This window comes from Empidonax traillii, unplaced genomic scaffold (assembly GCF_003031625.1).
Source record: "Empidonax traillii isolate 1590-97213 ecotype Southwest subspecies unplaced genomic scaffold, ASM303162v1 scaffold749:size472940, whole genome shotgun sequence".
NCBI classification, from domain to species: Eukaryota; Metazoa; Chordata; class Aves; order Passeriformes; family Tyrannidae; genus Empidonax; species Empidonax traillii.
In genome coordinates this window covers 416,529-441,511 of record NW_020955942.1, presented here as the reverse complement: position 1 = coordinate 441,511, position 24,983 = coordinate 416,529, and the positions used below count along the sequence as shown (strand labels likewise).

Genomic DNA, 24,983 nt, shown 5'->3' with positions numbered 1-24,983 from the left:
AGAGTAATTGAGCAGTCCAGGCATGAAGGGAACAGGGCCCTCACGTGGTGCAGCAGCTGCACTTGGGAGAAGATGGTCTTTGAGGTGATGTTGGAGTCACTGTGCAAATCAGACACCAGACCCAAGTCTGCCAATAAGGCACGTGGACAAATAAATAATATTAGTTTAAGGAAATCAGGTGTGAAAACACAGAGATGATTGTCAGAGTTCTGGGAAAACCAGCTGAGACAAATGGGATCTGTGACTGCTCAGTGTGTCAGAAAATCAGCTGGGAGGCCACTGAGACCAGTGGAGGCAGAGACTGGGGGTCTTCTACAAGACAATCAAGCCTCTCTGACAAATATGCAAAATCGTGGGAAACAAGATCTGCATGGGGAAATGAGTCAAATCTATTTTCCTGTTTTGGGAATAAAACAAAACTGATTTTTTAAACAATGAACCAGCTGTGCTGACAGCACTGGAACCAAGTCTCTTCTCATAGAACTGAGCCCCCACATTCTCCCAGAACTCTGACCACAACCACTGCTGGGTCCTCTTCCCATCTGGGAGACCTTTACCTTCTTTTTGAATTCTGAGGGGCTCACAAGGCACTGGGGGTATCCCAGTTGCATGAACCCAAGTCCCTTAAATGGCCAGGGAGAACACCAGGAGCGTGTGGTGTATCCTGGCACAGAGGTCCCCACCTGCTTTGGGTGACCAGCCACATTCCAGCATGTCCTTGGTGGCCCATCCTGGACCAATCTGAACACGTGCTTTTGCAGGATGGGGCAGGGAGAATCCCACGGCCCAGGACAGTGGGATGATCACTGGACCAGGTGTGCTTTTATTCTGCTTTATCCCACTTGGAAGCTCCCTCTGCACCACATCCACTGCAGCCATGTTGCTGAAAATGTGGGATAGCAGCCTGGCCTCGTCCCCTCCTCTCAACAAAACCCTAAGAAGTCATAAAAAGCAGCTTATTCAAGCCACTTAAGAACACATAAAAGCAGCATAACCTTCCTTTTGGCGCTTTGCAGGCGGCCAGATATCGTGAGTGGAAACACTGCCAAACTCCTTGTTTAAATATAGAAGCAGTGCTTATTTGTATTGTTAGTGGTCCCCACCAGGACCTGCTTTCCTTACACAGGGATATTGTTTAGAATGAAGACCAGGCTGGCTACTTTGCCATTAAAATTCCCTGCCAGCCCAGCGCTGACAATATTGAAGCTTTGCTAAACGTGTGTACGTGTAAGTTCATTAAATGGGTGCTGACTGTTGTTACACAAGTACAGCAGTTGAGTGCTTTCTGTATTAACCTTATCACCTGATGGGCAAAAGAAAAGGTTTAACTAAAGCTTAGGACTAATTGAACAGTATTTCAGTATTTTCTTATGTAAAACTGGTTCTGGTCTATTGTTTTTATTTATTTGCAATAACTGTGCTCATTCAAGTTTGTAATGACACTGCCATGGGTGAATAGAATTTGCTTTAAGTATTATTCTCCCTTTGCCTATCTCCTGCCTCCTCTAAACTGCGTCTCTCAGGAGAAAATCTGCAACAGAGCCTGGTAAAAAGACAACTCTCTAAGTACACAGTCATTTTGGGGAGATATGTTCCCAAGCTGGGTTTTTAAAATTACTTTAGCAGTTCCTGTTTATTTTCTCTGCCTGCCTTGGGTATTTCCTGTCGGGATGAGCACGGAGTGTGGAGCTGGAGGAGATAGGAGAGGAAAAGCCTCTCGAGGAAAGGTGGGAAGGAGGTGGATCATCATCAAGACACCGCACAAACCACGAGCACTTTCTTTGCTCAGTTGCCACTAGAGTATGCTCTCGTGCTACAAGTCCCAGGGATTTTTTAAAAAATAAATCACTATATGTAGCACAAGGCCATCTTTCACATGCTTTCAACTTGCCCCTGTGCTGTTTGGTTTTTTTTTAAGCAATATATTTATTTTTTTTTAAATTATTGCTGTTGAGCCCATGCTCAAAACTTTGAGACATCCTGGAGGGTTGCTCTGCAGCGAGGTGAATCTAACTTGGGTCTGGACAACTCCCAACTTCCAGAGCACGGATGAAAATGAGCCAAAAATTACCATACCTGTCTCTAACAAAACAAGAAAAAAAGGGGTTGCTTGTCCTTCTTGTCTTTGTTGGACCCCTGGGTCATGGCTGGTGAAGAAAGGGGAGTCAAATCCCACAAATTAATAGATTTCTGTTTACAGAGGAAAAACGTAAATGCTCTTTTCAACATAAAGTGTGTCTGTAATCCCGGCCTTTGAAACGGTGGTGGTTATTCAGTAAGATAAAGGCTGCTGTGAGCCTGCCCTACCACACTACAGCAAAGTACTTTGTCACTGGCACCCTAAAAGTTCCAGCTTCTGCATGACAAAGATATGAAACAACTTGCAGGACAATTAAAGAACAGTTTGTCCCCACCGTGTTATTACCAGCCATTCGATATTCGCCTGCAAATTGCTGCCTCCCCCATCAATATAATTGTAATCAGCCACGGTGAACATTTTGTCTTTGGATGCCTTTTCCGAGGGGAACACAAAGAAAGAAAAATACCACGAAGAAAAAAGCCGCGCTCCGGATAAAGAGCCTCGCCACCAGCCTGCTTTCACACACAGGCTGCGCACTTTGCTGCTAAAATTACGTTTTTAGGAGCCCCAACGGGCGCGGGAACAATTCATTTCCATAGTGACAATGGCTGGCAATGGAGGATTGCAACATATCTTTTTCTTCTCCCCGATGAACCTCAGCCAACAACTGGCAGAAAACCTGCCAGCGAGTTGAGTGCATTGAGGCTCACTCGGCCACCACGGAGCCTTCTGGGCAAAAGGAAGGCAGCCACGTGGGCCCAGCTGTTACTCAGCCCGTGTTTACACACCCTCAAACACCAGTTCCTTCCAGCAACCTCGTTAACTTCTGAGCGGGTCAAACTTCAGCTTCATTTTGTCTCCTCTGGACTGTGTGAGAAGACCTTTCCTAAATTCATAGAATCACAGACGGTTTGGGTTCGAAGGGACCTCAAAGACCATCCAGTCCCACCCCCTGCCATGGGCAGGGACACCTTCTGCTATCCCAGGTTGCTCCAAGCCCTCTCCAACCTGGCCTTGGGCACTTCCAGGGATCCAGGGGCAGCCACAGCTTCTGTGGGCAACCTGTGCCAGGGCCTCCCACCCTCACAGGGAAGAATTTCTTTCTAGTACCCAATCTATCCCTGCCCTCTGCCAGTGTGAAGCCATTCCCCCTTGTCTTGTCGCTCCATGCTTTTTCAGACAGTCCCTCTCCATCTTTCTATTTGGCTCCCTTTGGGCACCCCAAAGCCTTTTCCTTTCCAGGCTACACAATCCCAATTCTCTCAGCCTTTCCCTGGAGGAAAGGTGCTCCATCCCTCTGATCACCTCTTCTGGACTCACTCCAACAGGACCCCAGAACTCCCTCGATGCCTTTTTTGGCTTCAGGTTGTGTCTTTTTTAGGGGGTTTTGTGCTGCTGTTTCAGAAGGGCCCTTCGGCAGCAGCTTCTCCAGTCACCAGAACACGATGCGTGTGTTTTCTCAGTCGTGTCAACCCTTAATCCTGCTCTTTTTTTTTTTTTCCCTAATAAATGCAAACCTAATTTTCTAACGTCTCCACTTAGATCTAATCCACGAGGCTGTTTATTATCCTCGTTACCCTCTTCTATACCTTTTTTTTTTCATTTGTATTCAAAAGCCTCTCTTTAATCTGCCTCAATTCTCCAGGTATGGCCTCGCCGCTCTTTTGTACAATCCCATAATGATTTCCACGGATGTGTTTTAGTCCTCTATCGATAGGTCTCGGGATGCTATTTGCCTTCCTTAACTACTCCCGCAGCGGGAATCGCTGCTTTTAATATTCCGTACGCTGACACCTCCAGTCATTTTCCCTCACCAGCATCTCGTGCCGGCGAAGGAAAACCCCAATTTAGGGGTTAAAATCTTTATTATCGGTGCACTGGCACATTGGGGTTTGGGGTGGGGGAGGGTGGTGTCCACGGGCTGGGTCTTGCACCCAGCACCCACCGGCACCAGCTGCAGCATCACAGGAGGGGTTTGACGTGGCTGAGAGCGGGCAGAAGGTGCTGATCCCTAAACATATATTTTCGCTGAAGGGACGATCCCGGGAGGGCAGGAGGGGCTGGACGCGCCTCCCCCCCCCCACCCCCCAGCCTCTCCCCGTGGTTTCGCCCCGCCTCCCCCCCACCCCAAAAGCGCGGTGGTCCCGCCCAGCCGCCCGGCCGCAATAGCCCTCCTGGGCTGTACCAACTCCTCCATGCGAGGGGGGGGTGGAGGAAGAGGACGGGCGACCGCGCTGAGTTGCCTCAGCGCACTCGCGGCTCTCCCTGTTCCTATCAGAGCCTTTTGGATAACAGGAGCTCCAGGAAAGAGGCCCGGAGGGAGCTGGGACGGGAGAGGCACGGGGATGTTTCCCCCCGCCCCCCCCCCCGCGGGGCGGTGGAGTGGCACGGCCCGACCGAACCCGGAAGGTGGCGGCGCACATGGGAACGGGGGCCGGGACCGGGATCGGGATCGGGACCGGGACCGGGGCGGGAGGAGCCGCCGGGGCGCTGGGCGCTGCCGTGGCCGCTCTGTACGCGGCCACGCTGCCGCCCGCCCTGCCCGGCGGGGATGCGGGTAACGTAGCCGGGGCGGCGGGGCAGCCCCTGGGGCCGGGCCGGGGGGTCACCCTATGGGGAGGTGGCACCCTGGGGACCCTCGCCACGTAGGGGCTTCATCGCGGTCAGCCTTCGGGGGGGTGAGGTGGGGGGTTGAGCCTTTAGGGGTTGAACCATCAGGGCTGGGACATCGCTGTCGCCCCATAGGATTTCTGTCACACCAAAGAGACTGGTGCATCAGTGTCACCCCGTGGGGTTGCTGTCACCCCATAGGCTTGCTGTCGCCCCATAGGGATGCTCATCCTAGAGGGTCTGGTGCATTGTTGTCACCCCACGGGCCAGCTGTCACCCCATAGGGGTGCTCATCCTATAAGGGTTAGTGCATCATTGTCACCCCATAGGGATGCTCTCAGCCCCTCGGGGCTGGTGCATTGTTGTCACCCCATAGGGTTCCTCACTCCAGAGGGACTGGTGAGTTGTTGTCACCCTCAGAAGTTGTTGTCACCCCATAGAGCTGCTCATCCTGTGGGGATTGGTGCATTGCTGTCACCCCTGTAGGGTTGCTGTCACCTCAGTAGGGTTACTCCCCCATAGGGTCTGGAGCATCAGTGTCACCCCACAGGGATGCTCCTTCTATAGGTGTAGCATATAGGGTCTGGTGCATCACTGTCAACTCCACAGGGTTGCTGTCACCCCATAGATTTGTGAACTCCAGAAGGGTTGGTGCAACTGCTTTCACCCCTATAGGGTTGCTGTCACCAGTTGCTGCTACCCTATAGGGTTTTTGTCACCCCACAGGTTTGCTGTCGCCCTATAGCGTTGCTCACCCCAGGGGATTTGGTGCATTGCTGTCACCCCATAGAGTTACTGTCATCGCATAGGGGTGCTCATCCTATTGGGGTGGGGCACCACTGTCATGCCATAGGGTTGCTGTTATCCCATAGGGACTGCTGCATCAGTGTCACCCCATGGGGTGGCTGTCATTCCTTAGGGTTGCTGTCACGCCATGGGGTTGCTCACTCCAGAGGGGCTGGTGTGTTGCTGTCACCTCCATAGGGTTGCTGTCACCCCATAGGGCTTCTCCCCCATAGTGACTGGTGCATTGCTGTCACCCTATAGGATTGCCGTCACCCTGAAGGGTTCCTTGTTCCAGGGGGGGCTGGTGTGTTTTTGTCACACCCAGAGGGTTCCTGTCACCTCAGAAGGGCTTTCTCCCCCGTAGGGACTGGGGCATTGCTGTCACCCTCATTGGGTTGCTGTCATTCTGTAGGGTTTCGAACTCCACAGTGTTGCTGTCATCCCGTACGATTGCTCCCCCATAGCAGCTGCTGTGCCATCATCGCCCCATAGGGTTCCTCACTCCACAGGGTTGCCCATCCCATAAGTTCACACGCCCCACGGTCGCTGGTGCAGTGCAGGCACTCTTTGGGGGGCTTAACATAGTGGGTTTGGTGCATTTGAACCTCCCCATGGGGGCACGTGCCCCGCAGCACCACTGACACCCTGCGTTGGGGTGTTCCCCCCCCCGGGGCTGGGGCACTGCCTGGAGCTCCCTCTGTGGGGTCAGTGCTCCAGGTCCCCCCCACTGCCCTGACCCTCTCCCTGTGTTGATAATTTTTTCTTTTTTTTTGATGGAACAAGTGTCCAGGATACTTTCTTTCTTTCTTTTGTATCCCAGAAGAGCGTTGAGTGGGTCTGTTTAACTCTGTGCCTCCTGGCCATCGCTGGCTTCAAATCCAAGCTGTGCATGAAATTCCTTATAAATAAATGGGCTTTTAATAGATGCCTAGATTTTACAGCCTCAGTATGCGTGGAGAGAGAGAGAAATACTGGCAAGGCTGGCCAGCATGTACCCTGATAGCTTTTGCTTCTGCTCCCACGCTACTGAAAGGGCTGGTTTTGCACTTTCTGGGTGTATCAGTTAATAATGTGATGGTCAATATATTTGCAGTTATTCCCATTTTGCCTGTTAAAGCTCTTCCTGATGGAAAATACATGTCTGTGGATGTGCAGGGTCCCTGTGCTCCGTGCTGAGCAAAGCTTTGGAACCTGGTTTTTTTAATTGTCCTTCAGCTTGGATTTTCCCTCCAGGGTGCAAATAACCATTAGCACCCTTTACCAAGAGGGATGCAGGTTCTCCCAGTGAGGTGATGGATCGATGCTGGGATTTATTTTTGTGCTTGATATGGATTACCCCAGTAAATACAGCGAGCAACCAAACAGCACGTGGGTTGACCCCACTTTCCCTGGGTTACTGTGGTTATTTTGTCCCATTTTGGAGGCAGGAGGGGGGTTGCTCTTTCCCTAATTTCCAAAGGTTCTTCCTAACACAGCACCTGTGTGTATAGAAATGCACATATATATTTATGTGCATCACTCCTCTGCCAGGAGGAGTCAGAGGTATCAAGGACACCAACCAGGAGTGTGTCACAGAGAGATGCTCCAGGAGTGGCCTGGGGGCACTGGGTGCTTTAACAGACTTCCAGGACCCACTTTAGAGGGAATTATACTAGAAGAAATCTCTTGGGATGGTGTCCTCGTTCCCTGTCTTATTTATATTTATCTTTTGCATTTACTCCTAAATCTGCTGCCTGGCTTGTGTGTGCTTACTGAGGCTGAACAGAGATGGGCTTTTCCCCGCTGTCCCCTCGTGCCTGTCCCAGCCAGCAGCCACCCCATCACTTAGAAGTTTTTTGGGGGTTATTCCCCTGTTTCTCATGGCTTGAGCAGCCCATGGGATGCTTCAGCTGGAGTCCCCCTGGAAAGTCTCTGCACAAGGGGATTAAGTTGCCCCGTGCCTGAGCACGGAGCTCAAACTTGTGCCACCAAAAGCACTGAAGCTACTTGCGTGAGTAAAGACCTGCTTAAGGATTTGCTGGATCTGCTTTCAAGGCAGGGAGCCTGGTATTTTCTTTTCTTTTTTTTTTTTTTTAAGAGCTATCTGTATATTTTTTAATTGTTCCCGAAGTTTGCAGTAATCCAAAAGTGTCAGAGGCAATCGGTATTCCATTGGCAGCTCACTGTTGTTACTTACTGCTATAATAAAGAAATGAGGGGATGAATGATAACTCAGAAACATGCACAGATGTTAAAACAGCTTAAAAAGGGTTCAAATAAAGTTAAAAGAAAAAAAAAAAAAAAACAAAACCAAACATTCGCTGTGGTGTTTCAAACATCAGCTCTAACCTTGCTGGTGATAAATCAGTTTTCAGGCAGCATTAGGCCTGTTACCTGAACACCTTTATTAGGGAATCAATCTGGATGGTCAGAAATGTATTTACATCAGGAATCACAGAATATCCTGAGTTGGAAGGGACCCACAATGATCATGGGGTCCTAAGTCCTGGTCCCGTGGAGTTGGAGGAAATAAACCCTTCAATTTGAGCCAGCATCTGAAGATGCCCAGGGTCATTCTCTCTCATGAGAAATACATTGCAATCAAGTTTGTGGATGCTGCAGTCTTCCTTTGTGTGTTTTGGTTTTTTAATGTTAGTTCTCTTTGCTTCTCTAGCCCATGGAGGCTGTAAGTGATGCCCAGGTATGTGGGTGGGAGATGGAGAATTAACCTTATCCAAAGCAGTGGGTTTTCCTTCTGGTTTTCCCAGTGGAATCCAACAGGCCTGCAGCCCAAGAGCTTATTTTTGCAGGTCTTATTACTTTTATTTCCTTAATTCTTACAAGGCAGAGTTATGCTGTTGTCTTTCAAGCTTGGCGGGGTTATCCACCAGTATTTTTTTTTTTTTTTTCAGCTTTGTTGTTGGTTTGTGGCTGTGTTGCTTTGGGGGTTATTCTTGCCTGTGATATGAACCAATATCACAGCGACGTGCATGGATTTAATCTTAATCTTTAGCCATTTTAGATGCACATATTGCTGTATCCCAAAAGGACTTTGATGAAGGTGAAACCATGCCTGGCTTGGGAGCAGTATCCCAGCCAACAGCAGCAATGCCAGCAGCATCTTCCTTTTAAAATGCACCATTTACTGTAATATCAGCATTTAAAGGCGCCATTGGTACCAATGTCGTCCTTTGCATTGCGTGGTAAGGACATAACTGTGTGGAAATTTAAAATATTCTTAATTTAGCATTTAAAGCCAGCGGTGCCCTTGGTTTGTGCCTTTCCCATCTAGCGACGGGACAAAGCTGCTGCGACCTTGGCACTTGCAAAATTAGCAGGACCGGTAAAACCCGGGCTCTGCAAAATTGGATTATGAAATTTGAGGGAAAGAAGGAAAACCAGGCGCAATTTTTTAATTTCGTCCTCCCTTGGTTCATCCCTGGACATGTTGTGCCTATTGAATGTATTTAATGTGCGTCATTAGGGAGCGTTCTCTGCAAAATGCTTCAGTATCAGCTGCTCTGAAAATGCCAGGTATTAGTAATTATTAGGCTAACTCGGGTCTTTTTGTGGCAGTTATTTGTCCTGGTGTGAAATACAAACGAAATGCAAAATCTAAATGGTGTTTCTAATAGAATGCAGCGTCCACCGACAGGTAAAAGAGTTACTTGCAAAGCAGAACTGCTTTAGCATCAGGGCAGAGCAGCCTTCCCAAATATGTGGATGCAGATTCGCGCGATTAGTGATTATATTTTCCCCTCTTTAAAACTGTAAAGCTGTTTGTTTTGTTTTGTGTTGTTTATTAATGAGAAACATCTGGGTTGTCGAAGAGACAATGCAGCTTAAGCGTTGTAAACTGTAGTGCTTGAAAGTTACCGAGTCAGTCGGTTTTAAATTAAAAATACACACACACACACACACACAAATGTCTGTGTTTTGAGTATCTCAGGCCATTCTTTACCCGAGCCTACCTATATTTTCACTTATCTGTTCACAAAAGTCTCGCGAAAACATACAAAAGATATTTTGTGCAGTGACATCAGAGGGAGAAAATATTCTTAGAAAATTTCATGCTGTTAAATCTCCACAGATTTACAGTTTTATCCAGTCAAATTAATGCAAAACCCCAATGCAAGCATTTGGATTTTGAAAACTTTGGAGGAGTGTCATTTCCTAATAGTAATTATTGGTTTTACATTATTTTTTCACAGGGGAGCTGATCACAGCCGCATATGAGCTTGGAGTAAGTATTAGTTTTATTGTTTAATCAATGCTCTCATTAACAGTTTTAGGAATTAAGGAAGTTTAATTAAGCATGGAGTAAAGTAGATTAATTTATTTTCAAACCACAGTTTTTACTAACTTATAAGTACAGCACGCGACAATTTACTTCAAGTTTTAAATCCAATTAAACTAAATTATAAAGCAAAGGCTTTACTGTATATACAGTAGCTGGCTTATTATCAACCCAAATTTTGTATAAGCTGGGGAGAATAAAATAAATCGGGTTAACAATTTTAATAAGTTTTATTATTTAATAAACTTTATTATGGTGCATGATCCCTTTAGGCAAGACCTTAGGACTGTCAGCGCGGTGGTAATCCGATAGCAGTGTGGTCTTTCAACTTGCTAACCAATAAAATAGTTGAGAAGCTGCTTTAAAAAAAAAAATAAAAAAAATCCCGATCCAAAAACAAACAAACAGAAAAACAAACACCCCCCCCCCAAAAAAAAAAAAAACAACCAACCAAACAACAACAACAACAGCCTTTTGAATGACCCTAATATACTGTGAACCCAAACAAGGAGCCCTTTAAGGCACGCTAATGAAACGTGGCACCTCCTTTTTCTCGCTGCCGCCTCATTATTATGGGCGAGAGGCGTGGAGCCAGATCCACTAAAGGGAAAGGAAAAAATATTTGCGGGCTTGAAACTGGTACCAAAAAGGGTAGGTCGGGGGTGGTGGTGGGGGGGGATCCCGGGGGCGTGCTGCTCTGCTTTTGATGTGGTCGAATTCCAGCCCTTTTCCAAACCCGCCCGGTGTCGGTCTGTCTTGTCCGTAGGTCGCCCACCCTCCCGGCTACCCCCTGTTCACCCTGCTGGCCAAAGTGGCGACGGGGCTGCTGCCCGGCGGCTCCCCCGCCTCCAGAGTCAATCTCCTCTGCGGCTTCTTGGGAGCAGCTGCCGCCTCTTTGCTTTTTTACACGGTTTTCAGGTAAAGTCATCCGGGGTGTCTTGTTGTTTGTCAGCCGGCTCGGGACGTTTTCCGAAGGCTCCCTCTGTGCCCCTCTGGCCTTCGGACTAGTGTTTCCCCCCACCCTACCCCTCCCTAATTAGTTCCTCTGATTAACCTAACAGCGATTTAATCTGAATTTGACCTTCTTTCTCACACAAAAGGTTCCCCCTTTAATTTTTTCTTCCCCCCCCCCCCTTTTCTTTTCTGTTAAATAATAATAATAGCAATAATAAAAAAGTGCGCCCTTTCCCTTCCACAGACGTGACAGGTTGTTCAGGCTCATTATCACAAATCACCGCTCGGTTTAACTAACCAGAACTAATGAAGTTTGTCGTTCTCGAAAGATGCAGATGGTCTGTTTAAATTAACAGGATGAGCTTCACCTATCGGGAAACCGTGAACTTGGTTTAATTGCAGCTCCCGGCGGAGGCGGATGGGCAGTTGCCTGCCGGTGGTACCCGAGGACCAGGGAGAGCATCCCTGCCTTTCCCTGCTGGCTGCGGGTTTGGGAGATGCCCCGAGTCCATCCCTTCTCCCTGGACCTCTAACCTCGGGAGGAAAGGGAACAATCCTGATTGTGCACGTGGTCGGGATTGGGGGGGGGGAGGTGGTTTGTTAACCCCGCTCGTCTTTGATGTGCAAGTTCTGGCTGCTCTTAACCTCGGCCTGACCCATATTTGAGAGGATTATCACAACCCGTATAAACAATTTCTGATGTTCTTTTTGCAGGGAAAATAGGGCACGTTTTGAGGCTGCGAATGATATCGGGGCGCTCCGGGATGAGACGGGGGGCGCTTCCTCACCGAGATTATTTTGACAAAAGCCCTTTTCTCCCACCCGTCCCCAGAGCTGCGTCGCCCCTCAGGGAAACCTTCTCAGAGAGCGAGAGCAGGAGTAAATGGGGAGGGTGGTGAGGGGCCAGATCCTGCACAGCCTGAGAGGCCTGAGCTCACTTAAACTTTGGTCCCAAAATCCCCCAAATCCCGATGCATCTTCCTCTGCTGCAGAGGAGTTGCTTTCTGCGCGTCACCTTTCACGTAGCATCAGCTCCGAAGTGCACCTGCTGCAGTTGCTTAAGTAATTCCTTAATATTTCCATAGGCATTTAAAGTGATTGCTTTTAATATATGTAATTAAGTCAGCATTATTTAATTTAATATCCTGTATTTTGCAGCGTATTTGGGGAGCTGGAAGTGGCGCTACCCTCCTGTGCACAGTGCCCGGCACAGCGTCAGAGCACAACTCGATTGTGTTAAAAACTCCTGCAAGGAGTTGCTGAAGGTTTTTAATATTTGGTTTCTGATTTCTTTTTTGAGGATGGCTGTTCCCATTATTGCAGTTACTGTGAAGCTCTGCCCCAGTTTTTAGTTGGAACTGCAGTGAGACGGTTCCTCTCCTGCCCACTTTGTTGCACACGAAATGATGCGATCGTCGCTTCACAGAAATGAGGATGCGGGAGAGCAATGAAAGGATAAATTTGGGAATTATTTTGGGAATTACTTTTACACTTCTAAAGGTTTAATTTTTTTGTTGTTGTTGTTGTTTAATTGGATTTGGAAGAGGGTGCTTCTGTTAAATTTAAAATTTGCACGAAGGAATGGGAAACCTGGAACCGAGAGATGATAAAAACTGTTAGGACTTACAGAAATTATTTCATAGATAGTGACAGAATCAATTATTCAGCCAGGCAAGGGTTGATTTTTTCTTGGAAAGTTTTATGTCCAAATTGCAACATTACATTTTTCCTTTCAAGCACCTTAAAACTGTTTTATTTTTTACAACGTCCATTTGGCCAAAAAACCACAAAATTGTTTTTGTTGTCTTTTTATCTACTTAAAAAAAAAAAAAAATTAGAAAGTATTCACTGCATGAAAGCCATAACTATCTGAAGGTGATGTGGTGTGTTTCTAACTGGACTTGTTTGTCCACACAAATCTAAATGGGTCTGTCAAATCCCCCCCTCGTTTTTGCCTCTAAATAAAATCAGCTGACGGGGTGACCCCTACGAGGTACCGGCGGAAAAACCAGCACCTGCTCCTCTTGCTGCGTGAAACGTGGACGTTAATATGAAAATATGTAGATGTTAGGAACACAAATAATTGATGAAGTACACATCCTTCGGGAGCAGCACGGTTCAAGTGGCAAATCTCCCTCCTCAAACAATAGCCACCCTTCAGCGGGGAGGAAGCCATCTCTATGGAAATGGGGCCGACGCTGCCCTATTGATCGAGTGAAGAAGACATTATACAATGTCAGTTGGGTTGTTACAATTTCATTTGTCGTCTGACCTGAACTTAACCTCTAAAACCTTTCTTTTCTCCCCACCAGCCGGGCAGGGTTGCTGTTTACCCTCGCTGGGTTTTTCCAGCATCCCCGGACAGTAAATCTCTCCCCCCATTTTTTTTCTTTTTATTATTTATTATTTTATTTCCCCATCGATTTTTTTTTTGTTTGAGTCACTTCCTGAGTTTGTTCCTCGGCAGGTCGGGATAATTTTGCTGCTTAAGGAAAGAGTGGTTCCCTCCGTGGCTGGGTGGTGTTTGGGATGTTACGGCACGTGCGGGATTAGGATCGAATTTATTCCTTAAACAGATTCCTCCTCTGCCAGGTGATGGCTGGCGGGATGCTCTGCTGTTTGTTTATTAATTTCATTATATTACAGTATACCATGTTATTCCTTTAATTATATTTTTTTAAGCCTGGATTGTTCCTCTTAAAGCAAAATTATGTCGAACCACGTTGATGCAAAAAGCCCCTTTGTCAGCGATCCAGGCTATTTCCGAGCGAGCCGCTCACTCCTTTGAGTTAGTTCTCAAATATGGATTTTTCTTCCCCCCCCTCTGCACAGTCTTAATAAACCGCCTGTAATTATCGTAAAATGGCATTTACAAAGAGTTTTCCCGGACTGCTTGTAAGTGAGGCAAATAATTCATCTTTGCTTTGGAGGAGGGGGGAGCTGCTTTATGTTTTTAGGACGCAGCGAGCGCGGCTGTAAGATTGTTTTCTTTAAACAACTATTTATTTGTTTTACTGTGGGAGGCAAAGCATAGCAAGTTTACAAAGTAAACCAATTATCTTCTTATAATATGATTGCCAGAGTGTCATTTTCTGCACAGGGGATGCATTCTTTGCATTCTCTGTTGCAAAGAGGAATAGGATGCTTTCCCCTGCTTTAAGTGCTTTTTTTTTCCCCATAGTTTGGCTGTTTTGAGGTATTTAAATATACAAAACTGTTTTATTGCAGGGGCTGTAGCAGAGTAGGTGGTGTCATTGCCCAAGTGCTTCTAGTAAGTTTTTGCCAGCTTTGTTCTGGCTGAGTTGGACGCGGTGTTTAGAGAAGGGCGAAAATGTTACATTAAATTAAACAGTTCACATTTCTTCATTATGCTGTTCTGGGTATTGTATTAACTTTTAGACTAATACATTATACATACATATATATTTTTTTATGTATTTTACATATATACATATATTTCCTGCCCTGTAAACCTTCTAAACAACACGCTGTGGATCTATATAAAAATAAAAACCAGAACCAACTCTTCTCCCGCTGCCAACAAAAAGGAGCGTTAGTCGTGTTGCATAATGAAACCATCAAAATTATTTGATCATTTTGAAACCATCAGAATGCTTTGGAAATGGCACTTGACCATCCTGATGGTCCTGAGTTTCCTGGCTCCCGGGATGTGTGTCCTGGAGCTCTCATTGGAAGGTCCCTAAGAAGGACCAGGAGGATGAGTGACCTTTATGGCCATTCCAGAGGGACCTCACGACTGATGCTCCCTGAAAACTAATTGGTGCTGGGAGAAGTTGTCTTCTGCCTCTGCTGAGTGAGGAAATACTCCATGTCCTTGGGGCACATGGGTTTGCCAGAGCAGAAGTCATCCCTGAACAGTTTGACCCCTTTTTTTGTGTGGCCATGGTTTGGGGAAAAATGGAGGGATGAGAGAGGAGCCAGTGCCCACTCAGCCAGAGTGGGAAATTAAAAAAATTGGACTTTGAGGAAGGAGGAATCTCTTTGCAGGGCACATTTGGATTTTTCCAGATTACAGATTATCACAGATTATCGCTGTTGTAGCACAGCAGGAGGATCTCGGGCGTTTGGGAAGTAGATGTGCTTAGTAACAGGTACTTATAAACTTTTAGGAGGGAGAGAAGAAAGGAAGGTACTCATGTACTAATTTGCTTTTAAAATATCTCCCATGGCCTCTGGCTAATTGATCTTACGTATATTTTTATTTTTTTTTTTCTCCCACTCGTCCCCATAATAAACCGGCGCAGAGTTCAGTCTGTTTGAAGACATTACCAAATCTGTTCATTTGCATTTGGCTCTCTAAAGTAGGCACATGAGGCTGCAGTAACTCTGCTTCGTTTTGAAGGGGAGGGACGGGGGGGAAAAGCAGGGCAAAAAAAAAAAAACACCCTTTTTTTTTTTTTTTTTTTTTTTAAAGACTGAAGAGTCTTTTCTGACAGCTAGTCAGAGTTAGAATTAGTTCAAGGAAATGTTAATAATGCACTGCCTGGCTTAATCCCTTTGATATCACCAGGTATCCTCCTGTTCATGGGTTAATTGCTTTAAAAGCGGAGGCAATATTCTGAGCGGTGGGCCGCTTCACCTTTTCACAGCTGTTACCATTGAGTGACAACTAAATCCCATGTGTAAGATGAGGAAGAGCTCAATCTCCAATTGGGAGAAAATTTATGTAAACCGCAATCCCTTCAGAATGTGCGGAAGTCACAGACTTTCTTGATTTACTCTGCTTTTCCCAGAAAGCTCCATTGTTCCCTTCCCTAAGTCCCATCAACCCTTTGTAGCAGAATATCACAGCGGCGGCAGATAGCTTGAAATATATAAATGCTATCATAGCTCTGATTAATAGCGGCGCTTATGAGTCAAGTCTGATAACGGAGCAGCTCTCCACTCAATTTCAGATACCGCTAATGGAATCTGTCTCCTGCAATTGTAATGTGAGAAGGGCTAATTTGCCATGGAGCTTGGAGCTGTCACCAGCCGGGGATTGGGGGGTCAGATGGGAGCTGCCAGGTTTTTGCCCTGCAGCTTGTATCTCTCGCTTTGAATAGCGCAGCCCCCTGCCTGCCAGGGAGCTGATAGGCCGCCGGGGGGTTTATGCCACTCGTACAATAGCGAAGGGCTGCATGGGCTGACTTGGTGATTGTGAAGCCAGCTCATTTTTATTTTATTTTATATTTTATTCTATTCCCCCCCCCTTCCTCTCTCCTCTCTCTCTCTCTTCTTTTTTTTTTTTTTTTCTTCTTCTGCGGCTGCATAATTTCTAATAAGGGGTTTTAACAAAATGTCAGATTAGGAAAAGTTTCTGCAATTACCAGGGGAAAAAAAAAAAAACGGGAAAAAAAAACTTATAAAACATTTAAATAACTCGAGTCGGTTCCTACTGCGGGTCGGGGTTTTTTCGGCTGCTGGTTATTGCAGGCGCCCGGGATAAAGGTGTATACCCATTTCCTAAGGATTGTGAGTCAAATAATGGGTTGAGCTAATACACCCTTTCCGCTTGCAAAGACACCGGGAGAGAAGTTCTCATTTGTGATGGCTGGAAGCACAGTTTTTACAACTCCAGTGCGAGTGCAGGGGGATGTTTATTAAAGCAGCGCAGCCGTGTGTGCGCGTTTGATCCGTCTGTCATGAGCTGTTCCGCTCGCTGAGCTGCTCCGGAATAGCTTGGCACGGAGGCGTTGAATTTAATTACCAAACTTTCCTTGGGAAGGGGCTGCTGGGGGCAGGCTGTGCTCCAGCATGGTGGTGGGCATCTCCAGGAGCGTGCAAGGATTTGAGGCTGGGGTGTCCCGTTCCTTGCAGGGCCAGTTTGATCCTCCCAGTGAGAGGATCCAAGGTGACGTGGCCCCAGGACACGAGGGATGGGGTGCAAGATGCCTCTTGCATGTGCTGGTGACATTCACAGTCCCGTGTTTACCAAGGGGATGGACAGAGACTCAGTAGTGTCCTGCAGAGGCGGTGTCCTGACTGGACACCTCCAGTCCAGGAGGGCATACGCAAGAGGGTGCAAGGACCAGCTCCCCTTTGCCGAAATCCTCTCGAGCTCAGCACTCCTTAACCACCCTGGGCCATCCCCTCTGCAGCTTGCGGCGTTTGGGTGAAAAAACTAAAAGAAAGAGAAGTCAGGAAGGTGTGGCAGTCCCTGGCTGGGTGTGGGGGAAGTGGCGTTGCATGCACGTGGTGGGAGGTGAGGGTGCTTCCTGCTCACCCCCACCCCACAAATCCCAGGAATCTCTGGGAATGCTGAAGCTGGGTGCTGAAGTCCCATTTGGCACGAAGGACATCAGTCAGTTATAACCAAAGTGCCTGTTTGTTTTTTTTTTTTCTTGTGGTTTTCCTGCCTCTTTGCTTGGGTTCTCTTCTCTCCTCGCGACCACGAAGACTCAACCAGGATAGATAAGCCAAGCCCTGCTCTCCTTCCTCCTCCTCCAGCGCCGGGAGCGGAGGCTGCAGGCAGGGCTTAAGTGGCTATTGAGCTGCAGGTCCTTGAGGAAGAATAAAATCTGGTTTGCTATTCCCTGTAGTACCTGCATTGGCTCTTCAGCGCTGAGAGCAAAGAGAAACCGCCTTTTGTCATCGAGTGTTTGTGACTGAGAGGCAGGAAAACCCAGAGGGATTGGTTTTTTTGGGATAATTATTGTTGTTTCGGTCCTAAACTCATGTTTGGGTTTTCATTTGTGTTTTGTTTTTAAATAATTCTTCTATTTCAGCACCAATGCAAATATACATTTAAAATTTGTCCGTGGGAAGCTTGGTTGTTGAGTCTTCCACACCCCATTCTTTTTAGCCTAAATTTAAAAAAAAAAAAGGGTTTTAAATTAATTTATTAAGAAGTGAAACTTAATAGATTCAAAAATGTTAAATTTATAATGGATTTGAAATAAAAATACCTTCAAGGGATATATCTTTGCTACTGCAAAGTGCAGTCACAGCACTGCAGAGGCAGAAGTTGCTGATGATGTACCTGGAGCCTGTGGACGTGTACAGGGAACCACTGACATCAGGGTCATCATCTGCAGATGCAGGGAGAGACTGAAATTAAAAAAAAAAACACATTAATTAGTTAATTAGTGTGGATTTTAAAAAATCAGGAGAGTTTTTTCTTATTCCACTGCCTAAAAAAAAAAAAAAAAAAAAGATGGTAGTCTGAGATCTGCTGCCTGCAAAGTTTTGGAGGGAACAGAAGGCAGAAATAATCAGCTTATTTCACTAGGTACAGATAGGTGTTTGCAGTGTTAAATACATCAGCTTCAAATATAAACCATTCCAGTTATCTTACTTTTCTTAATGAATCCAGTGCACTGAAGATTGCGTTGGAGGGAAACATTTTAATTAAATTCCAATTCCCCCATCCATGTATGGCTTTATACCACTCATTTAATAAGTGGTTTTTTTTTTTTGCAAATTGTGAAATATAAAATGCCTGCCATTATTTTCTAAATAAAAAGTAGAAACACTGGTAGAGCTTTTTGTTAAATCCGTGCAGATGTAACCTGTGGTCTTGGCTAACAGAAAGTTTTACCAAACTTATAGAAAAGGCTGAATTTTAAATCACAGACTGATGTTATAGGGATTGCCAACGAATGAGAAGCTAAGAACTGTAATGGCAAAAAAAAAAACCAGATTAAAATTATGAATTTCATTTTTTCCTAAATGTTCCTGCAAACTGTTAATAAAAACCTGCAGGCAAAACAGTCCGGATTAAGGCCAATTTGTGCTTCCTGCATCCTCGAAGCTGAGACCCAACCACACATCCTTTCGGTTGCATGCCTGAAAAGGAAAACAAAATAATTACTTTTTGGTTTTAGTCTTTTCCTTTTATGTTTAGGGATGCCACGGGAAAATATTTCTCACAAAGGGCTGTGTGACCTCTCCTTTGCTGTCTGCTTCTGTCCCTTCTGGGTGCATTTTTGCCCAAGTTTTGCTCCTGGTAAAGTCTCTCTTCTTGAAGGAGTAGCTGCCAGGCAGCCTTATTCCTACACTGTGCCGACAGGTGAACACTGGATGGTTATTCCCACTTCCATGGCTTTGTTGTTGGCAACCCCTTCATCCTTTTGTTCCAGTCATCTCTTCTTCCTCAAACTGACTCCAAAGACTGGGGGAAACAAGCTGGCTTTGGGGGATCAGGTAATTATCCTCCCTGTCCCTTAGCATTAATGAGAGAAAGCCCTCCTAGATGTTCCTTTTACAGGAGACCAGTGGAGGATCTGGCTGTCTTGGGCCTTTGCCACTTTTTTTTTGTAGCACCTCAACTCTGTTTGAAAAGTGCGTTCAGAGGCAGAAACATGAGTAGAAGTTGAATGAGGATAAATCTGCTGCTCTCTGCTCTGGAACCCTGGTGTGCTGTCAAAAGGAGAGACAGTGCTAAGCAAGTAGAAGGTATTTTCAGGAAAATAGCCAACTATTTCCTTCTTCTGACCAGGGTGCACCTGAAAACCTGCAGCCAATGTAGATAGAAGAGTGTGGGTCTCCAGGCTGAGTGGCAGAGCCCGAAGGCTCTGCGATTCCTTCTTGTCCAGCAAGGCTTCGCTGCAGGAAATATTTGCACTGTCATTGTGAGTTGTGGTGTTTAATTTTAGTGAGAATGGGACCACGTACCGTGGGAAAACCCCTTCCTGCCTTCCACACAACAGATGGCATCCTGGTCTTGTTCCCTCTCCGTCTCTTCATCGGTAGTTGGGTTGTTGAGCTCTTGCTGCAGTTATGGGAAGTCTCCTTTACCTCTTGTGTTAATCTTCTACCACACACTGTGTCTTAACCACAGAAGTGCTGTCTGTGCCTGTAGTTGAAGCAGCCATTACCATCTGGCTCCTGAATGTCCTGCTTCCCTATGTGACATGTCACCGCCGGCACCTTCAGTTGTAGATTGCACTGTCCTGCTTTGCAAAGCTTTTCATCCTTTTTATAGAATCCGTGCTGGAGGCATCCAAGCGGCTGCCAAGATGGCAGAGTTAGTGGTGCAAGGAGCAAAATGAGCTGTATGACCATGTTACCCCATCCTCAAGGCAGGGTTGGTTTAATTTGGCCCCAACATCACGCTGACAGTTGCATGGGATTCATTTCTGCTCGTCCTGCTGGTGCCACTTGGCACTCTGAACTGTTGCACTGGATGGACCTGATGGACATGGTATTTTTTTCTGCCATATGGTCTTCATCCACCTCTGGAGATACCTACTCTGGTTGCTTCCACTTTTGAGAGAGTTTTCTTCTAAATCAGCAGACTCATAAATCCATCATTTCCTTTTCTGCTGACAGAACCTGCAGAAAACCTCTTGGTCTCCAGCTTCCACTTCCCAAAGCTGCTGTCTTGATGTCCTTCAGGAATGCAACACATTTCCATGTGTCTTTTTAATATCCAGTGTTCTTACAGGAGTTTAGTGCTCCATGCATGCAGTGGACTATCACAAAGTGAACTTAACAGCCTGGCTTTCCCATGAGTTTCATGGGAAACTTGTTCATCCTGGGGAGGGTTCCAGGGAGATCTTAGAACAGCTTCCAGTACAAGGGGCTCCAGGAGAGCTGGAGAGGGACTTTGGACAAGGGCCTGGAGGGACAGGACGAGGGAAAATGGCTTTGAGCTGGAAAAGGGTAGATTTAAGTGGGATGTTGGGAAAGAATTCCTGCCTGTGAGGGTGGTGAGGCCCTGGCACAGGTTGCCCAGAGAAGCTGGGGCTGCCCCATCCCTGGAAGTGTCCAAGACCAGGTTGGATGGGGCTTGGAGCAACCTGGGCTAGTGGAAGGTGCCCCTGCCTATGGCAGGGGATTGGAACTGGATGATCTTTAAGGTCCCTTCCAACCCAAGCCTTTCTATGATTCTTTCTATTATTCTATGAAACCAAAGGCAGCACCAGCTCTGTTGACAAGCAGGTCAGTGAACTCTGCCTAGTTTTGGATCCTGACCCTTCAGTGCTCGGTGAGCAGAGGTGTCCTCTGTCCCACATAGCTGGGATTAGTCTTTAAGCTTGGGTTGAGTAGCTTTTGCTTAAGCCTTATTTTATAAAACTCGACTTGCAGGTTTGAGACTTTTTATCAAGAGGATGGGATTTCTTTCATCTCATTCGAACTCTCATGATATGCTTAAGTATTTTCTGGGAAAGACAAGGAGAATTGGTAGATGGTTGGAACGGTTGCCTAAAATGGTGCTTTTCATCCGAAGATTTTTTGGGAAGGCCTTTTTTTTTTTTTTTTCCCTCATTTCACTGCAAGAATTTCGAAGGGATTTGCAAAGTTGTTTCTTTATAACTTAAAGTTTGAATTGTTTCAAAGGTTTAGTCAAAATGTAGGATGTTATGTAGTGGGTTAGTTTATTGGGGATCTCTTGGGTTTTAATTACACATGACCCCTTTCCTGGTATTTTTCTTTAGGAGCAGAAGCCACTCCAGACTCAGTTCCTGCAAACTCCATTGTACCATTCCATTTTCTGTTTGGGTGCCACGTCTTTCTGGTGACAGGAAAGAGGAGAGCACAACCAGAGCCCTTGAGGCTGAAAACTGTGCTGGACAGGTTGTGTGTGTCTCACCGCTCCCTTGGAGGAGGTGAATGTGGGGCTGCTGGGTTGGTTTGGTTGCAAAACCAAGACAGCAGTGTTCGTGCCTGTGAATGCTTTTTCTATTTGCAATTGTGTGATTTTGAAACATTATATTAGTGCAGAGAGGGACGGGTCTTGCCTTGGAGAATTTCGTGCCAAACACCTGGACCTGTGTTGAACCACGGGGAAGTTTAGACCTTGGAAGAGTCCACCACAGTGACATGTGTTAGTGAGCACAACAGCAGATACCTGATTTGCTACTGAAGAGGTTCCAAGTCGCCTTCCTTTCTTCTGTACTTTGCAGACACAGATTTAGAGTCACAGAATCACAGAAGGGTTTTGGGTTGGGAGGGACTTTAAAGACCATCTCGTTCCAACCCGCTGCCATGGGCAGGGACACCTTCCACTGGACCAGGTTGCTCCAAGCCCCGTCCAACCTGGCCTTGAATACTTCCCTTTAGTTTCAACTTTGATCTGAAACAATCCCACTCGCTGTGAGTTGGGAGTTTTCAGGCTGGTTTTTTTCCCACTTTCATTGTTTTTTCGAGACTTCTTCCCACAGTCTTGGTGTTGAACTCTCTGTCACCTTTAGCTTATCTTCCTCTGGCCTCGAACACCTCAGAGTTGCTTTCTTTTTCCCCTGTGTTAACTCCTTACTTCTCACCCTCCAGCTGCCTCCTGCAGCTGCAGCTCTCAAAATGCTTTGCAAAATATAAATCATCAGTCCTATTTTTCAGATACCTGCAGGTACTTTGTCAAAAGCAGTGGAGTTGGCTTGTCCCATGCTACCCAGGATGCCCAGTGTTGATGGCAGGAGGAGGACTAGACACCTGGTTTCATGAACCCTGTTTCTCATTTTTAATGGATTAAAAATTCCCGTTCAGACCGTCCTCCTTTGACATCTACAGAAATAGGTTGTCTGAACTGAGGTCATTTCGGGAAGGTGGCAGGAAACAAACCCAAGGAGAGGAAACCTTGCTGAAGAGTGCTCTGCCAGCAGGGCATCTCTGCTCAGAGGGGCTGTAGGTCTTGTGCCCTCAGTTGCCTTTTGTCTCATAGTTGTGTCAGGACGAGTCTCGTGTGGACATCCACCCTCCCGTCACCGGTGGGCAGAACGACTCACCTGGGAACATTGGCTGTGCTAGAGGATATGACCCCTGTTTAGGACCAAATTACAGAGATGTCTTGATGAAGAGGTTTGGTAGCTCATAATTTTTGGTTTAAACCTGCTGGAGATGTTAGAAATAAATGGAATTATGCCTCTCTGGGATGGAACCGGAAAATGCCCAGTTTGTGGCAGAGACTGGCTTAGTCTTACAGAGGGATGGTGAATTTCTGGAGAGAAGCTTTGTCCACAGCTATTTCTGGTTTTGGGTAAGGCTTAACTGAGCTGGTTGTGCCCTACGTGGCATCTTTTCAGGGTGACTTCACGAAGGGCAGACCTTCCAAACAGGCAGAGTTGGAGCTGCTCCCAGTGGGACTTGGTGGAGAGAGCCGCTATTGCGGAACGGACCTAATAGCTTTCCTGGGCTAAATTCCATCTTATGGTGCTGCCTGAGCTGGGCAAGCAGCTCCGTGGGGGACGTGTGCCATAATCCCATCTGGGAGTCGCAGAGATGACCAGCTTTTGGGCTCACAGCCATCCCAACTGTGGGGGCTTCCCCGGCTCCCTCACACTTACTGGAGCTGACACTCGTTTTCCGCTCTCCTGACCCTGGGTTGGGCACCTCTCCCTGCTGGCACCGCAGGTGCCACGATCCTCACCAACCCCCAAGACATTGGACACCTTCATCCCTCCCCCCCTAACCCCCAGGAAAGCTCTGCTAATGCTGTCCATCATGAGTAACTCTAATCCAGTCTTTATTTGGGGCTGCACCCTTGCTGGCATCTCCTCCGGCGGAGAGTATCCCGTTAGCGGTGTGACTCCCTGGCTTGCCGGGCCATCCCTCGGCCAAATTCCACTCTGGAAGTTCTCGTGGCTTTTGCAGGGAGCAAGTTCTTTGGTGTTGGGGTGGCTGGCAAGCAGGCTGGCTCTTCCTCCCCGCGATCCGTTGGCAGAGAAATTATTAGGAAGATATTAACCATATAATGTTTTGGCAGGGTGCTGGGTGGCAGCCGCCGCTGCTGCTACAGTAGGTTTAAAATAAAAATAAAAATTAAAAAAAAAAACACTTAAAAAAAGAGAAGGACAATAAAGTAGGCTTCTTTTTTTTTCGTTGGAAAAGAAGATTTCATGTTATCTGTGTTTGCAGGCTTTCTGGCTCATATGCTGGAGGAATCCTTGCTGCGGGGGTGTTTTCATTTTCTCGTCTAACATGGCAGTGGTCCATCACGGCGGAGGTTTTCAGCTTAAACAATCTGTTTGTGGGGCTGCTGATGGCTCTCACTGCTCATTTTGAGGAGGCATCCACTGCAAAAGAGAGATCAAAGGTAAAACATCTCAAGCAAAGTGAATAGTTCTTTATCTTTTGTTAATTAGTTGTCACCTGTCTGTTTAATTTCCTATTAGTTTATTACTGGGTTAGTTATGTTTAAATAAAAAGGCCAAATTTTGGGACCTGGTTCATCACCTGTGCTGGGTGATGTCCATTCCTGACCTACCTGGGTGTTCAAAAGTGCCAAACATTGAAAAAACCCTGTACACTTTGTTTAAGGATTGAGTTGGGACCTGTTGGATGCATTTGGGGCTGGTTTATTTAATACTCTCGAGGTGGAAATACGAAAAGCAAAACCATTTTTATATCGATATTTTAGTTCATCCTGCATCGAAGACACAAACTAGGCTGTGGGTGTTCAGGGTTTTGTTTTAAGAACTGATATTTTCCTTTGGGGTAAATAGATGTATTTTACAGAAAACTTCATCTAGTCAGAAACCCAGGTTTCTACTCAAAAACAGAAGCGGCCAAATTTTCAGTCAATTTTTCTTTTGAAATTAAATGCGCCCCTAAAATAATGCCATTGTTAAACACAGAGACTTTAAATTTCATGCTTTATTCTCTACTTTATAAACAGACTAGGCAGCCAAATGATATTTTTGCTCAGCAGTCTTGTTCTTTCTACTGTTGTTTGCCTGAACATCTGATCTCTTTTCCTCCGACAGACTTGCCTGCTGTGACTCCTGTAAATTGTGTGAATAAAAGGATTTTTGTCAGGCTAGGCTAGAATTTCAGGAGTCTGCAGTGGTAGTTTACTCAGCTTCGTGAGTTCTCAAATAACATGTTTTGTCAATGGTTACAGAGACCTTGGATTTTTTTTTTTTTATCTTCTAACGAGCAGTGCCCCGAGATCCCCACAACCTGAACTCCACAGACATGGAGCTGGGCGTTTTCCAACCTGCTCCCATGTTTCATGTGCCCGATTTCCAATGGGATTTTCAAATGAGATTTTCAGAAGCAGTTAAGGAGCTTGTTTCAGTGGTATTTTGGGTGTCTGGCATCCCACGCCTCAAAGAAGCCAGGCTGCCAACAGCAAGCTCGTGGTGCTTTTCATAAATCAGATGGTCATACAAACATCTTCAGGGCTGTGCTTGGGGTTCGTCAATATACTTAAAAAATCATTGAGGGGGTTCTGAGACCTGCCAGGTAGCTTTGAAAAGATTTTTCTGAAGTTATGGCAGGTGTTTTCATGGCAAGGCAGCATCCAACATGGAATGCTGAGCAGTTAATTAATAATTACGGGGTGATCCCATCACTACACCAAGGCAGGTGTTTGCATCTCACAAACCACCCCCA

At 46.4% G+C, this 24,983-nt stretch overlaps 1 protein-coding gene across 2 annotated transcripts in view; it reads left to right on the top strand.

The window, feature by feature from the left end:
• Positions 1-4,397: 4,397 nt before the first annotated feature.
• Positions 4,398-24,983, top strand: part of TMEM260 (transmembrane protein 260) — a 35,554-nt gene continuing 14,968 nt past the window's right edge. Inside the window, exons 1-4 of one of the 2 annotated variants that reach the window (XM_027900793.1) lie at positions 4,398-4,489; positions 9,667-9,698; positions 10,519-10,670; positions 23,505-23,682. In XM_027900793.1, coding sequence (XP_027756594.1) covers positions 4,426-4,489; positions 9,667-9,698; positions 10,519-10,670; positions 23,505-23,682 — 426 coding nt within the window. In that variant the 5' untranslated portion in view covers positions 4,398-4,425. Of the gene's footprint in view, positions 4,490-9,666; positions 9,699-10,518; positions 10,671-23,129; positions 23,385-23,504; positions 23,683-24,983 lie in introns of those variants that run through there. The other variant, XM_027900794.1, reaches the window with a different exon arrangement.